Source organism: Asterias rubens, chromosome 5, assembly GCF_902459465.1.
Source record: "Asterias rubens chromosome 5, eAstRub1.3, whole genome shotgun sequence".
In the NCBI taxonomy this organism is placed as follows: domain Eukaryota; kingdom Metazoa; phylum Echinodermata; class Asteroidea; order Forcipulatida; family Asteriidae; genus Asterias; species Asterias rubens.
In genome coordinates this window covers 6813279-6826530 of record NC_047066.1, presented here as the reverse complement: position 1 = coordinate 6826530, position 13252 = coordinate 6813279, and the positions used below count along the sequence as shown (strand labels likewise).

General features: G+C 39.2%; 1 protein-coding gene across 3 annotated transcripts; it reads left to right on the top strand.

The window, feature by feature from the left end:
• The first annotated feature begins 2939 nt into the window (after positions 1–2939).
• Positions 2940–13008, top strand: LOC117290029 (peroxisomal sarcosine oxidase-like). Of its 3 annotated transcripts, none has more exons than XM_033771256.1 (8): positions 2940–3021; positions 5261–5409; positions 6720–6933; positions 7868–8050; positions 9104–9238; positions 10878–11030; positions 11860–11935; positions 12379–13008. In XM_033771256.1, the coding sequence occupies exons 1-8, from the start codon at positions 3016–3018 to the stop codon at positions 12504–12506; spliced, it is 1044 nt and encodes a 347-aa protein (XP_033627147.1). In that variant the 5' UTR covers positions 2940–3015; the 3' UTR covers positions 12507–13008. The 3 variants fall into 3 exon arrangements, with proteins under 3 accessions (XP_033627147.1, XP_033627146.1, XP_033627145.1); XM_033771255.1 differs by having other exon boundaries at positions 2959–3121; XM_033771254.1 differs by lacking the exon at positions 2940–3021 and adding an exon at positions 3275–3582.
• The last annotated feature ends 244 nt before the right edge of the window (positions 13009–13252 follow it).

Below are 13252 nucleotides of genomic sequence, written 5' to 3'. Positions count from 1 at the left end.
CAAAGCCTTAGAAACATTCCCATTAAAGACAGTGGACACTATTGGTAATTGTCAAAGACTAGCCTTCACAGTTGGTGTATCTCAACATATGCATAAAATAACAAACCTGTGAAAATTTTGGCTCAATCGGTCATCGAACTTGCGAGATAATAATGAAAGAAAAAACACCCTTGTCACACGAAGTTGTGTGCGTTTATTCGTGGTTGATTTCGAGACCTCAAGTTCTAAATAATGAGGTCTCGAAATCAAGTTCGTGGAAAATTACTTCTTTCTCGGAAACGATGGCACTTCAGAGGGAGCTGTTTCTCACAATGTTTTATGCCATCAACCTCTCCCCATTACTCGTCACCAAGAAAGGTTTTATGGCAATAATTATTTTGAGTAATTACCACTTATACTACCGATTTTTTTATGACGGCGTATTATCCGAGTCCACCGACTATAGGCCATCACAATTGGTTTATATTTCTAAGCAAATATTTTGTGAGGGAACGAGTCGAAACAATGTAAAGTTAATGTAATATCGCAGGGTGATATGTTAATAATAATCAATACTTTTCTGTGCTAAGCAAGTTATTTGTACTTAACAGATTTTGTGAAATTGGGTCCCAGGTGAGAATGCTCGCCCATGAATGGCAGATTGGTAAAAATTACAAACGGTTTATCTTTCCATCGTCATGTCATGTCACATTTTTTTATCCCCGTCTACACGTTTATGAATTGACAGATTCCCCACCCTGTTCATTATGTGTTAATCAGCCCCCGGTGAGGGCGTGCTGTCCCCAGGGGAGAGATCACCCGTCGTGAAGGAACCTCACGGGCGCCTGCGCAAATTAGTACGACTTTGGTGATCACAGTTGCAGTTGGTTGCACGTTTTTTTTGGTCTTAGGTTGTTATTATCTGTTGATTAATTTATGACGGCGTATTATTTTTAACAAGATTAATGGTCTAAAAATTAAAATTGTAATCTGCTCATTTTTGCGTCTCTATGGTGCAATTTATATGGTGCAATTTATTGCATAGTATTTACTTGTTTCTTTGTTTTAATTTTGTCCGAGTTCACCGACATAGACCATCACAATTGGGCTATAAGCTGTCATTTATTTGGTAAGTAACCCGGCGAAGCAAAAACAAGTTTACCCTTAAGCTCTGTGAAATCTCGCCGGAACATCGGACGTCACTCTAACCCGAGGCTCGTGAATAACGCCAGCGAGTGGCCTCTATATCGCGTTATATGTAAATTCATCCATAATCACCTTATGGATCAAAGCATATAATATTATACTGATCGAAACGTCGAGTTGAAACCAACGGTTCTTTTGTGAACCACCCCCAACTCATTAGAGATAGTCATTACATGGTGTTACCAAACCTGTCCATAATCGTATTTCCACTATGCAAAGTTCACATCCTACACATCACATGCAAAAATACATATTAAAGTAGGCTTTACATGTATAAGGGGACCTACATACACAGTGCACACAACATGATGCAGACGACCGATTATCTGTGTTTTGGTCCGAGGTGATGTTTGTCATCTGCACCCGCATCGAATCAGACCAAAAACACAGATATGGAAAGCTCACGTCACTGCACATTTATATCCAATGACATCATTGGGTGCGTTCGTTTAGCTTCCCTTGGTCGACCCCGGCCTGTGGTGTTGTTTTTTCCAGGACGAACGTATGCAGATAATTACACACGTTCGTCCTGGAAAAAAAAACGCCGCACACCGGGGTCGACCCAGGGAAGCTAAACGAACGCACCCATTGTATCCAGTTAAATCACTGGTTCTGAAAAGCAAGTATCTATCTTTATTATTGGGTGCGTTCGTTTAGCTTCCCTGGGTCAACCCCGGTGTGTGGCGGGTTTTTCTTCCAGCTAGGACGAACGTGGGTAATTATCTGCACACGTTTGTCCTGGAAAAAAACACGCCACACACCGGGGTCGACCCAAGGGAGCTAAACGAACGCACCCATAGTAGATAAAGACAGGGAACCAGTTATGTGAAATCTAGCCGCGATGGAGGGCGCTGTTGTGGTCCCGTTTGACAGTTCTTTCACGAGTTCCAACATTCGTGCAAAAGTGATGAACCTATAATTCTAATAAGTCCTAATATCGAAGCAGGGTAACTATGGACACCGCTCTTGGTCTGTTTTTTGTCTTTTCTTTTTTTTTTCTTTTTTTTTTCTTCTATATCCTTGTATTTTCATCTGTATCATTTTCATGTTCTGTTTCTACAGGAGTCCAGAATCTTTTCTAGAAACTTAATGTCCAAGCCGAGCGCGCGGATGATGGGAGTCCCTTGCTCCCTTCTCAGCAATTTTCAGTCCCCTAGTACCCCCACGTAAAATCCATGTAGGGCCCTGAACAAAAAGCTGTTTGATGTCGATAAGCAGAGCCATTTCGAAGAAGGAATGTTTATAATTATTTGTACTCGGGGGTGAGTATAGAATTATAAAGCCGGGGCATCTCTTTGAAAAACTACCGGGAGGATCAAGTTCTGCTTCACTAAAAATTGATCTCTCTGTGGTTATTTTTCATCTTGATATATTATCTTTACTCTATTGTATTCCTTAAACTGATGGCTCTTGAGTGATAATGTATTTTATTTGTTTATATTGTGGAAAATAAAATGAACCCACTTGAACCTTAAACAGAATGGTTTAATGGTTTATAGACCCTCTAGCCTCATTTTTTATTTTATACAAGTGCCCGTCTGTCGGTGGTGGGCCCTAAACATGCAGTTGTAACTTTGAGTGCGTTTGGTTAGCTTCCCTGAGTCGACCCCGGTCTGCCCCGGTACGTTCGAATAGCTTTGACAGGGCTCACCCAGGTCCGCCCCCAGTGCCCTGCTTGTGGAGTGGGTCACTTGCACGCCGTCACCACGAGAGGGCGAGTGTGATCGTTCGATTAGCTCTTTATCAAGGGCTCACCCGAGTGAGCGCAGCGGGGCAGACCCAGGGAAGCTAAACGAATGCACCTCTGTGTAATAAAACTATGGTGTTTTCATGGAGGTAGGATTAACTGACGCTTGTCCCTCTATATCCTATTACATAATAGACCACATGGACCACCCGAATGCACACGAGTTCCTGGGACAACCGGACAATAATTGTAAGCGGGACATGTATTGTTTACCAAAGATTATAATCGTTGATGTTTACTCTTCGCTCACCACACCAGTTCTGAATCGCGATATATCTTATGGAGTGAGTTTTGGCGACCCCAACCAAAAGCTGTTTCGGTTGTTGGTCGTTGGTTCTGCTGTTCAGACTGAACGATAGAAAATAACCGAGTTGTGAGCTCGGTTACCGTTTTGGTTATGACGTCAGAAACAGTTTGTGGTTGGGGTCGCCCAAACGCACTCGGTTAGATAGATGAGACTTGCATGGAATTTCATGACCTCCATGATGAAACGGCCGGACAACAGCATGGACAGTCATGCTCATGGTCAAATCTTGACCATGGAACAGACACCGTACTACGATTGTGTAGTGATAGGAGCTGGTATTGAAGGTTCAGCAACTTGCTACCAGCTGACGAAGAAGGGCGTCAAAACACTATTAATCGAACAGGTAGTTTCTAAACCTAGGCCTGTAGTTTATTTGTATCGGGTTATGATCGTAAACCATAATTACATTGTGCAACTCATAATCATAGACGTTAAACCAAAGTTTGTGAGAGAGATTGGTTGTTGCCAGCTTGGTGTTTATATTTCAGGATCGATGTGTAAAAGTTTTTCACGGTTAGGTCGGAACTCCTTTTCATCCTCAGAGGTATAAAAACCCATTTTATAATTATGTTCATGGAGGTATAGTATGTTCAACATGTTCAAGTGAGATATAGAAAAGTTTGCGGTAACACCATGTAATAACAATCTCTAAATGAGTTGGGGTGGTTCTGAAAAGAACCGTTGGATTAACTCGACGTTTCGATCAGTATGCTCTGATCGTCTTCTCATTTAGAGATTGTTATTACATGGTGTTACCGCAAACTTTTCTATATCTTACTTCCACCATGCAAAGTTTCAAATCCTACTTATGTTCAAGTGAATTGCCCTTCCACTGTTTACGTCCCCTGCTCTTCTTCAATCATTGAAGTCTATGTAACCGTGTGAGTTGATTTTGAGGCAATTGAAAGAAATGTACATTACCATAGTCTAGCCTTGATGAAATAAAGGCATGAACAATCTTTTCGGTTGCTGAACGGGTTAAATATTTACGAATGAATCCCATACTACGTAAGTAATACCGAACAGATTTACAAACAGAAGATATATTTATGGGCAGACATTTATTCCTCCATGGGAAGACATTACCATAGAATGATCAAAAATGCCTTCCAGATTTCGGAAAGCCGCAGACGGAGCAATGTCAACATCACCGATCTTAATGGATGGTAAACTTATCTTACTTAGTTGAGATACAGACCCTACACATCAGAATTCAGATTTGTCACCATTCAATTTTAAAGAGCTAGAACACATCCACAATCTGATATAATGTTACATCGTAGAGCAAGGACCAGATCTATATGGTTCTACGTCATACATTGATTTAGCCTTTTTGAAAAATGGTGGTCACTATGGGGCACTGTTTGATTTGGGTGGATGATCAGTGACATCGTCATTTGCGGAATCGTTCATGAGTTGTGCCCCAACGTGTAAATTTCCACGTGAACTTTTTTGTGATTTGGGCACAAACTGTGAATCACGCATAACTGTGCGTGAAACGGCTGTAATTGTTAATATCTACGTGAATATGTGCGATTTGGGGATTACATAATTACGTAACATTTATATCAGATCGCTCACTTTCCTGTTTTGCACCAAAAGAATGGAACACTCTCCCTAACCACACCAAGGATGCTAACACTATTCACATTTTCAAGAAACTCCTCAAATGTTTTCTATTTCAACAAGTGTATCCAAATTTATTTCATCCAACTGTCTTGAGCGCCTTTGAACAACTTTGGTTGATTTTGGCGCTATATAAATTCCCTCTGATTGATTGATTGATTGATTGATTGATTGATTGATGATTGATCCGAGATTCCTTTAGAGCCGGGTGTGGCCGGAGATTCTGTTCCCCCAGGTTGCACAATGTCGGGTCCCCTTCCGGAAAGAATGGGTTTTTTTTTCTGTACATCAAAATTACCAGTGCTTTTCAATGGAAAATGTTGTTCTTCTAAATCGATTAAAAAAAAGGAATCCTTTAAAAAATCAGGATTTTTGACTATGACATTTCCTTGCAGTTCAAGTTAGGACACGACCGAGGCAGTTCCCATGGGCAGTCTCGCATTACTCGCCATGCTTACCTCCAGAAGCATTACGCCATGATGATGCCGGAATGCTTCGAGACGTGGGCACGACTCGAACAAGAAGTAGGCACCAAACTCTACAGGTAACGGATTTTGTTTTAATGCAAGTTGACACGTATTAGCGAAACGGATCATACATAGCATGCACGGCACAATCGCCGTCAAAATGTAGCGATTTACGGTCCCGGGAGGTGCGAACAGGAATGCAGTTTTCTGGCGGTGGGATTGGTTGAGTCAAGTCTAGGACGTAACAAGAATGGCGGTTTAGACGCGAGGTGGCAGGTACAAATCCATTGTTTTTGGTAATGTGCGCATGCTCAGAACTATGTGAACAATGGAAATTTACCTGGTTAGTCTGCTGCCACCTAGCGTTCCAAAGTCTCCCATTGAAAATTCACAGACAAAATTTTAGATTTTCAAATATTATTACACTTTAGTAGATGTTAAATTTGCATCGGGGATAAAGAATATTCATTTTGGTTTTTACCCAAACACACCGATGTGTGGTAGCACACTGTATACTCGGTACTGACCCGAGTTCTGTAAAAAACAAAAACAAACAAAAAACAAAAAAACGTTTGCAGTACCCGCTGCTAAAACATAGAATTCGAACTGCATATAGCCACCGGACATAAGTGGTCTAGTTGGTATGACACTGCTCTAGAGTTGCAAAGGTCGTGGGGTTTGAATCCTGCCAAAATTCACAGAACTCGCGTAAGTACTGAGTATACAGTGCTAACACACATCGGTGTATATAGGTAAAAACCAAAATTAATATTATTACACTCGTAAACAAATTCAATTGCCATTTAAATTGAACGGAAACAAAAGAATTGTGACTTTGTCGTTTACAACCTCTTTTATTCTCTCTATATAGTCAACTTAACTTATAAGACATGTTGTTGTGAAACTAGATTTTTGCCTAGTTTTTGCAGAGTGTGGGAACCACGAAGGTGAAAATTTTTAGTGCGCCATGTCTGTCAATGATGACAGTCCTGGCGCAATAAACAAGACTCTGCTACTAAATACACAATGACACAAGACAACCAAAGGTTTGGAGGCTTATGTTGAACGCGTTGTGGAAATTCAAAATGGCCGCCATATTCGGCACCCATCTTGCATTTTGTGTTTTCAGTTTGAGTGGATTATCAAATGGAATGGATATCTTTTTAAAATCACATTACACAAAGGGAGCTTTGCATCAAGTGAAATGTAATGACTTTATTTGTCGATGATCCGTTTGACGAGACATAGAATAAATGCACAATTTGAAATTTGCCACCTATTGGTGAGAACTGTATTTTCATTTATCATTGGGCCTCTCTGAGTGTGTTTTCTGTTTGATTCCTTACTAAATCACCTTAATTAGATTCATTATTATTATTTTTTACAGAAATGTGGGTCTTATGTCTGTTAATGGACCTCCCTACAAGGATTACAACAATCGCGGAGGAGCCTTAAAGGACATGAACAAACCCTATGAGCTACTTACAGTTCAGCAGGTCTGCCAACGCTGGCCTGGCTTCTCCTTCCAGCCTGAAATGAAGGCATTCGTGGACCCGTCAGGTGGTGTGCTGAGGGCTGACCGGTGCCTCAACGCTCTCCAGGTAGGCATGGCATAGCATGGATCAAACTATTAAACATGACATCGAGTCGTTCATGTTTACTGTGCCATTAGCATTCATTGATCCATCTGCCATGTTGGACTCGGCTGAATGGCGACCAGTGTCTCATTTCAGTTCACAGCCGTCGAGTTCACCAAACCCTTTCTAACTTAGAATTAATTTTAGAACTTTGGACGGTGAGTTAAGTGTCGTGGCCAAGCGGTTAAGAGCACCGAATTCAAACTCTGGTGTTTCTGATCAGCAGAGTGTGGGTTCGAATCCCCAGAAGTGACACTTGTGTCCTTAAGCAAGACACTTAACCATGGCTTCGTCCTTCGGATTGGACGTAAAGCCGTTGGTCCCATGTGTTGTGTAACGAACCCAGTGCCCTTATCGAAAAGATAAGGGGTTCGCCCGGTGTTCCTGGCTGTGGCTGCTAAATAAGTCGTAGTATCTTGCACACCCTTATAAGGTGCTACATAATTGGGTCTCAGAATTAATTACTTCAATAACCTATATCTTTCTGAAAGTTAACTCAGTGTCATGATTACTTTGTTTGGTAGATACGTGCACTATATAAGAATTCGATCTAAGTTCCGTTTCCATATTGAACGCATTGAACACATCCTAAGTTAGGACGAGTTTATGACTCGTCCTAACTTAGGATATAATTAATCCTAGCGTTTCTTGAAAAAAGGCTGCTGGGGGTGAATTTCACAAGGAGTTAAGACTCGTCCTAAACACAGTACATGTACTAGCCTTAATAATAGGACTACTTGGGATGAATCTTCGTTGTGCTGAAAACGACAACGTTTAGTTGAACAACCGTCGCAGAACCATCCGTCGTCGAAAACGAAAAGTCCCTATTATGCTACACTGTGACACGAAAAACAATGCACATTTTAAAACTTCCCTTCGCTTGTTTTCTCACTACCAGACCATGTTCGTGAAGCAAGGAGGTATCGTTAGAGAAGAAGAAAAAGTGCTGCAAATCATCCCCGGAAAACATGTGACCATCATAACCAACAGAGGGCGGTATACGGCTAAGAGCGTTGTTCTCACACCGGGCTCATGGGCATCTCAGTTGCTGAGACCGTTGGGACTTGACCCTCCGCTAAAGGTATACGTATTAAGATGAGTTGTTTGATCTGTGACGCAAAGATTTGAGTTTGTCCCACCATACTGTCTGGTACAAACCACGCTTATTATGCATAGTTTGATAAGTATATAGTAGCTTGTTTATGCAACAGTTTGTTCTACGTGTAACCATGTAAGACGAATTTATTGGTGAACCATGAGATTGGGCCGTATTCATAAAAAAAAATAGCAATTGCTTTTTTTTAGGCTTTTGCCTACATCTTTATACAGATATGTATAAAGATGTAAGCAAAAGCATAAATACGGCCCATTGCCCGCCCGATTGTGTCCGACCAAATTAATGGTCGGACCATGTCCTTTCTCTATGTTCGGGCAAACTATTTTAAAAGATGTGTTGACAGTGTATTACCACAGTGAATTGTTTTGTGACGTCACACTTTGCTTATACAATACAATATATTACAATAATATTTATTGCGTCGAATTGTATTGTATTGTATTGTAAAGTATCGTATTTCATTCATTTCATTTATTAATTGCACAGGGAAAAATTCAAGTACAGACAATAAGAACAGTAAAGAAAACAAAAACATGTACGTACAATTTAGGAGGAAAAAAAAGAAAAAAAAGTAGCACCCTAAAGGATTTTAAAAAAAGTAAACTAAATTACTATCGAGTTAATCTCCGGAAGAGACAAAGGACATTACAGATGGACATTATAAAAACATGGCATACAGTATATAAATATAGTACTATACAAGCAGCTAAAACTATAAAAGCACTTTATGGGCATTAAAATTAAAAATTTGTTAAAAGAGTTCATAATGCAAAAGGCACTATAAAATTGAGAGCAGCAAGGTATTTGAATGGACAAGGCAACTAGAAGTTAAACTGTTTTGGTCAAGGGTACCTCCTGGCCAGGGACTAATAAATGATTTGTATTGCTCATAGTGGTTTGCTTAGTGTGGTATGTAGTTAGATACATCTTTAGCTCTTTGTGAACCTGATTACATAACACTCATCGTAATTTTGTATTTAAACCCTGAACTAATAAATGGCTATTTGTTGCATGCAGATAACGAGGATTAAAGTGTGTTACTGGCCAGAGAAGCAGCCGGGAATGTTCTCCAACTACCCCTGTTTCTATTTCCTGTCTGAGAAATACGAGGCGTACGGACTACCTAGTGCCGAGTATCCGGGCCTTGTCAAGGTCTGGTTTATGTTTAATTTGTATAAATCCTTAAGTTCAAAATGAGTGATGAACTTGTTATTACCTAGTCTTGGCCTTAGACTATAGTGCTCGATATTGGATAGTCTACTAGACTACGCGCAGTTGTAAATCGCTGTAGCGCGCCCTCTACGGTATGATTTACTTTACTGGCGAGCTTGAAATCTAGACTATACTGGCAAGCTACTTATAGTACATAGGATTTGAGACATTGCATGGTAGGGTATCAATGCATATTTGGTTTGCGGTAACACCATGTGTGTATCGACTTGCCAGATAGAGTTTGTTCTTGGAGTACTGTCTAGCTTTATTATACTGCCGCGGATTACATAATCGGGGGTTCGGAAGACTTCTCAGTTCTGAAAAGTAGTACACTATCCAATATCGAGCACTTTAGTCTTGGGCCAAGACTAGTTGTTAGCGAATCGAGTGTGTCTAAACAGAAGATTTATAACATTACAAGTTAAACACAGAAAAAGGAAAAGCTGTTGCAAACTGCTTTCCAACCGAAAGGACCTATGGAAAATGCCCAAATTATACCCTTTTTAGAAGAGTCCCTTCATCGAGCCTTGCAGTGCAGTGGAAATACATGAGAGGGGGCTGCCAGGCTGGGTCGAAACGTCAAGCAACTACCTTTTTTAAATACAGGTAAAGATTGTGAAAGTCTCGCGCGTATTCGAACATTGGCACCCGTTAAAGTGTGTGAGTTGTTTTTCTTTATCGCACTTAAACACTGGACCAGAGTGGTTCAAAAAATGTTGGCCAAAAATGTTCGAACACTATTAACGAGACTTGCACGGTAAAATTGGAAGAAACACTTTTTTGGTGAAGCAAATACACTAAAGGCGACCGTACTGTGGTTGCCACTCGAGCAAAGCGTGAAGTGGGGATCGCAAAACCTCTACATGGAATGTTCCTGTACAAGCACCAAGTTGAAATTAATATTGTTATTTCATTCAATTCGATCGTTCTATAAAATAAAGATGAAAACTTTATAAGAATGAAACCTTATAAAGCGCACAAATCAATCAAAGTGCTAATGGCGCTGAATACATTTACAAACAATAACATATCACACGAATAATAAGGCATTGTACTGGACCATTTGTTTGAAATTAATTTGATGCGAATTTTATGGGCGTTCGGCGCTTAGATTGTTGCTACGGGTGGGTTTTAACGGGTGGTAAATGTATGATTATTTGTTGCTTCTGTTAATAACATTTTGGGCGGGAATTAAGGCCGCATCCTAGGGAAATCCTAGTTTGCTCTCAAATTAGTGTCCTCGGCATTTTTTTTTTTTCGATAGTCTGGTTTTGCTTGTGTTTTAATGTTTTCTTGTGTGATTTTTAAATGTTTCAGTGCAATGTTTCAGTGCAACTTTTTATATTGTATAATTATATTTTTATCGTTGGCAGGGGTCTGGTTTTACACATCTTTTGATGACAGTTTTTATACTTTTGTTTTAACCTTGACAGCCCCTGTACAACTTGTAACTATTGTGTATGTCTAAAGATTTAAAATAAATAAAAAATAAATATACAGTAATTTTTCTGAAGAAGAAAACAAATCGGCTGTCTTTCTTTAAAATTGTGCAATTTTGTAATTGTATATTTACATGCAGGTGTGCAACCATCAGGGACAAGACTTAACTAATCCAGAAGATAGAAACAACGAACAGTTCACTGAAGACATCGACAAGTTGAAGGAATTCATTATAGAGCATGTACCTGGTCTGGTACCGGAACCGGCTATTATTGAAAACTGCATTTACACTGTGAGTATATTATGACTTAAAGGCATTGAATACTATTGGTAATTGGTCAAAATAATCGTTATCATATCAGCTTACCTTTTAACGATCAAATGGAGAGATGTTGGTATAGTATAAAATATTGTGAGAAACGGCTCCCTCTGAAGTAACTTCGTTTTCAAAAAATAAGTAATTTCTCACTAAAATATTAGATTTTGAGGTCTCGAATTGAAGCATCTGAAAGCACACAACTTCGTGTGACAAGATTGTTTTTCTTCCATTATTATCTCATAACTTCGACGACCAATTGAGTTCAAATTTTCACAGGTTTGTTAATTTTGTGCATATTTTGAGACACTCCAAGTGAGAAGACTGGTCTATGACAATTACCGAATATGTCCAAAATCGTTAAAATATCTGCTGTAATAAATATACACCATCTTGAACTTTTGTTCTCTTAAAAGTTGTATAAACGTCAAATGTTTATTTCTGTTGTAATTTATTTTTCTCTATTATGGGGTGGGGGGGGGCTACACACACAAATCAAATAATGATTGAACCAGCAGAGAAAGCACAATAGTTGATCATTTAAACTTAATGTTAATTTTTGTGTCTCAACTTAATTCATAAAAGATTGCCCGAGTCGACATCACAGATAATACAGAACGTCATTTTGGTCAACATAACCAGAACGCCCCACCATCTCAAAACCATTGACTAATACAAATGCCCTGCAGTCATCGGTCAATCATCTTTTTGTATTCGGTTTGAACTTAAATTCATACAAACAAATCATGAAATCTGTGCTCGTTTCAAACGAAACTTTTAACAATAATACAATGTTATTTTCTAGAGCACACCGAATGAAGAGATAATTCTTGACAGACACCCTGACCATCCAAACATCATCGTTGGCTGTGGATTCTCAGGTAAGTGACTGTGTGAATAGCATTTTGTCAATTGGGCCCAAATAATTATGTTTAGATAATCGGTTTCCTTGGTAGTTCTAAATGTATCTGTATCTCTATAAATACAAACAGTGGAAATGCACTCTTTGAAGAGCCATTATGAGGAAAAACTTTTTTTCGAGTGGTCTTCCACTTCTCTAGATTGAAGTTTGCATCTTTTCGGGTGATTTTCACTCTGTCCTGGAGTGAAAACCCCCACTCTTTTTAAAGAGCCATTTGAGGGACATCTCGAAATGTAAAGAGTTGTGTTTTTTACTCTTTTACATTTATAGAGATATATATCATAATATTATTCACATGCAAAAGAAATAAATAGTGACTTAAAACTTCCAGTTTGCCAAAATGCGTCTCTAGTCACAATGGCCATTCAAAGTTTTAATACATGTTCTCTTATCACTACAAAGGTCATGGCTTCAAGTTGGCGCCTGTAGTCGGCAAGATCCTGAGTGAATTAGCGACTGGAGAAAAGCCTAGCTTCGACCAACTGCCTTTACATTTAAAATCTTTTAATAAAACTGTTGCCAAGTTATAGGTGTTTTTTTTTTAAGTTTATTTTATAATGATTTGAAAATTTTAATAGAACTTGGGTAATGCTCATTAAAGTGAAAAAAGCAATGATGTAAATTTATTACTATTATTAGGAGCTCAGTGATGTAAATTTATTATAATATTAGTAGGCTATTGTAAAAAGCAAAATTAATACTCTTTATCCCCGATGCCGCAATTTAGAATGATATTACTCGCATAAAACTAAACGGCAATTTTCTCAAAGCTGAGACGAATTTGCGACTGGAGAAAATCCCAATTACGATCAACTGCCGTTCGGTCAGAACACTTTAAGAAACTTTGTGCCAAGTTATACTGTGTTTATTTATTAATAATGATTTAACAATTGTAATAAAACTCAGGTATTACTAAGTAATGGGAAGTGAATAACCACAATGCTCGCATGTAACGGCAATTTACTCAAAGCAGAGTCACGAGGGTGGAAATAAATGGGTAAATAATAGTTTTAATAACTATAAAAATGGAAATTGTGCAATCTCCACATCATTTTGTCTTCTTCCATTGACTTGTAGAAATCGTGCATGAGCATAGACTCAGTTCAAGCCGGGTTTCGTGCTATAAAGTCAGTTATAGTTTAGCCTAAACATCCGATACAAACTTCAACGCTCGTGAAAAACGCCAGAGAGTGACCTCGAGCCTAGTACCGTCCTGCGTCTTTCGCTCCCGGTCCATGATGGCGCTGTCGAATGAACGAAGGTTTTTCCTAAACGT

Coding starts and splice junctions, on each gene's coding strand:
- LOC117290029 (XM_033771254.1), top strand. CDS start 3,385: ATGAGACTTGCATGGAATTTCATGACCTCCATGATGAAACGGCCGGAC. Junction 9,239..10,877: donor AGTATCCGGGCCTTGTCAAG/GTCTGGTTTATG, acceptor ATTTACATGCAG/GTGTGCAACCATCAGGGACA. Junction 11,936..12,378: donor CGTTGGCTGTGGATTCTCAG/GTAAGTGACTGT, acceptor ATCACTACAAAG/GTCATGGCTTCAAGTTGGCG.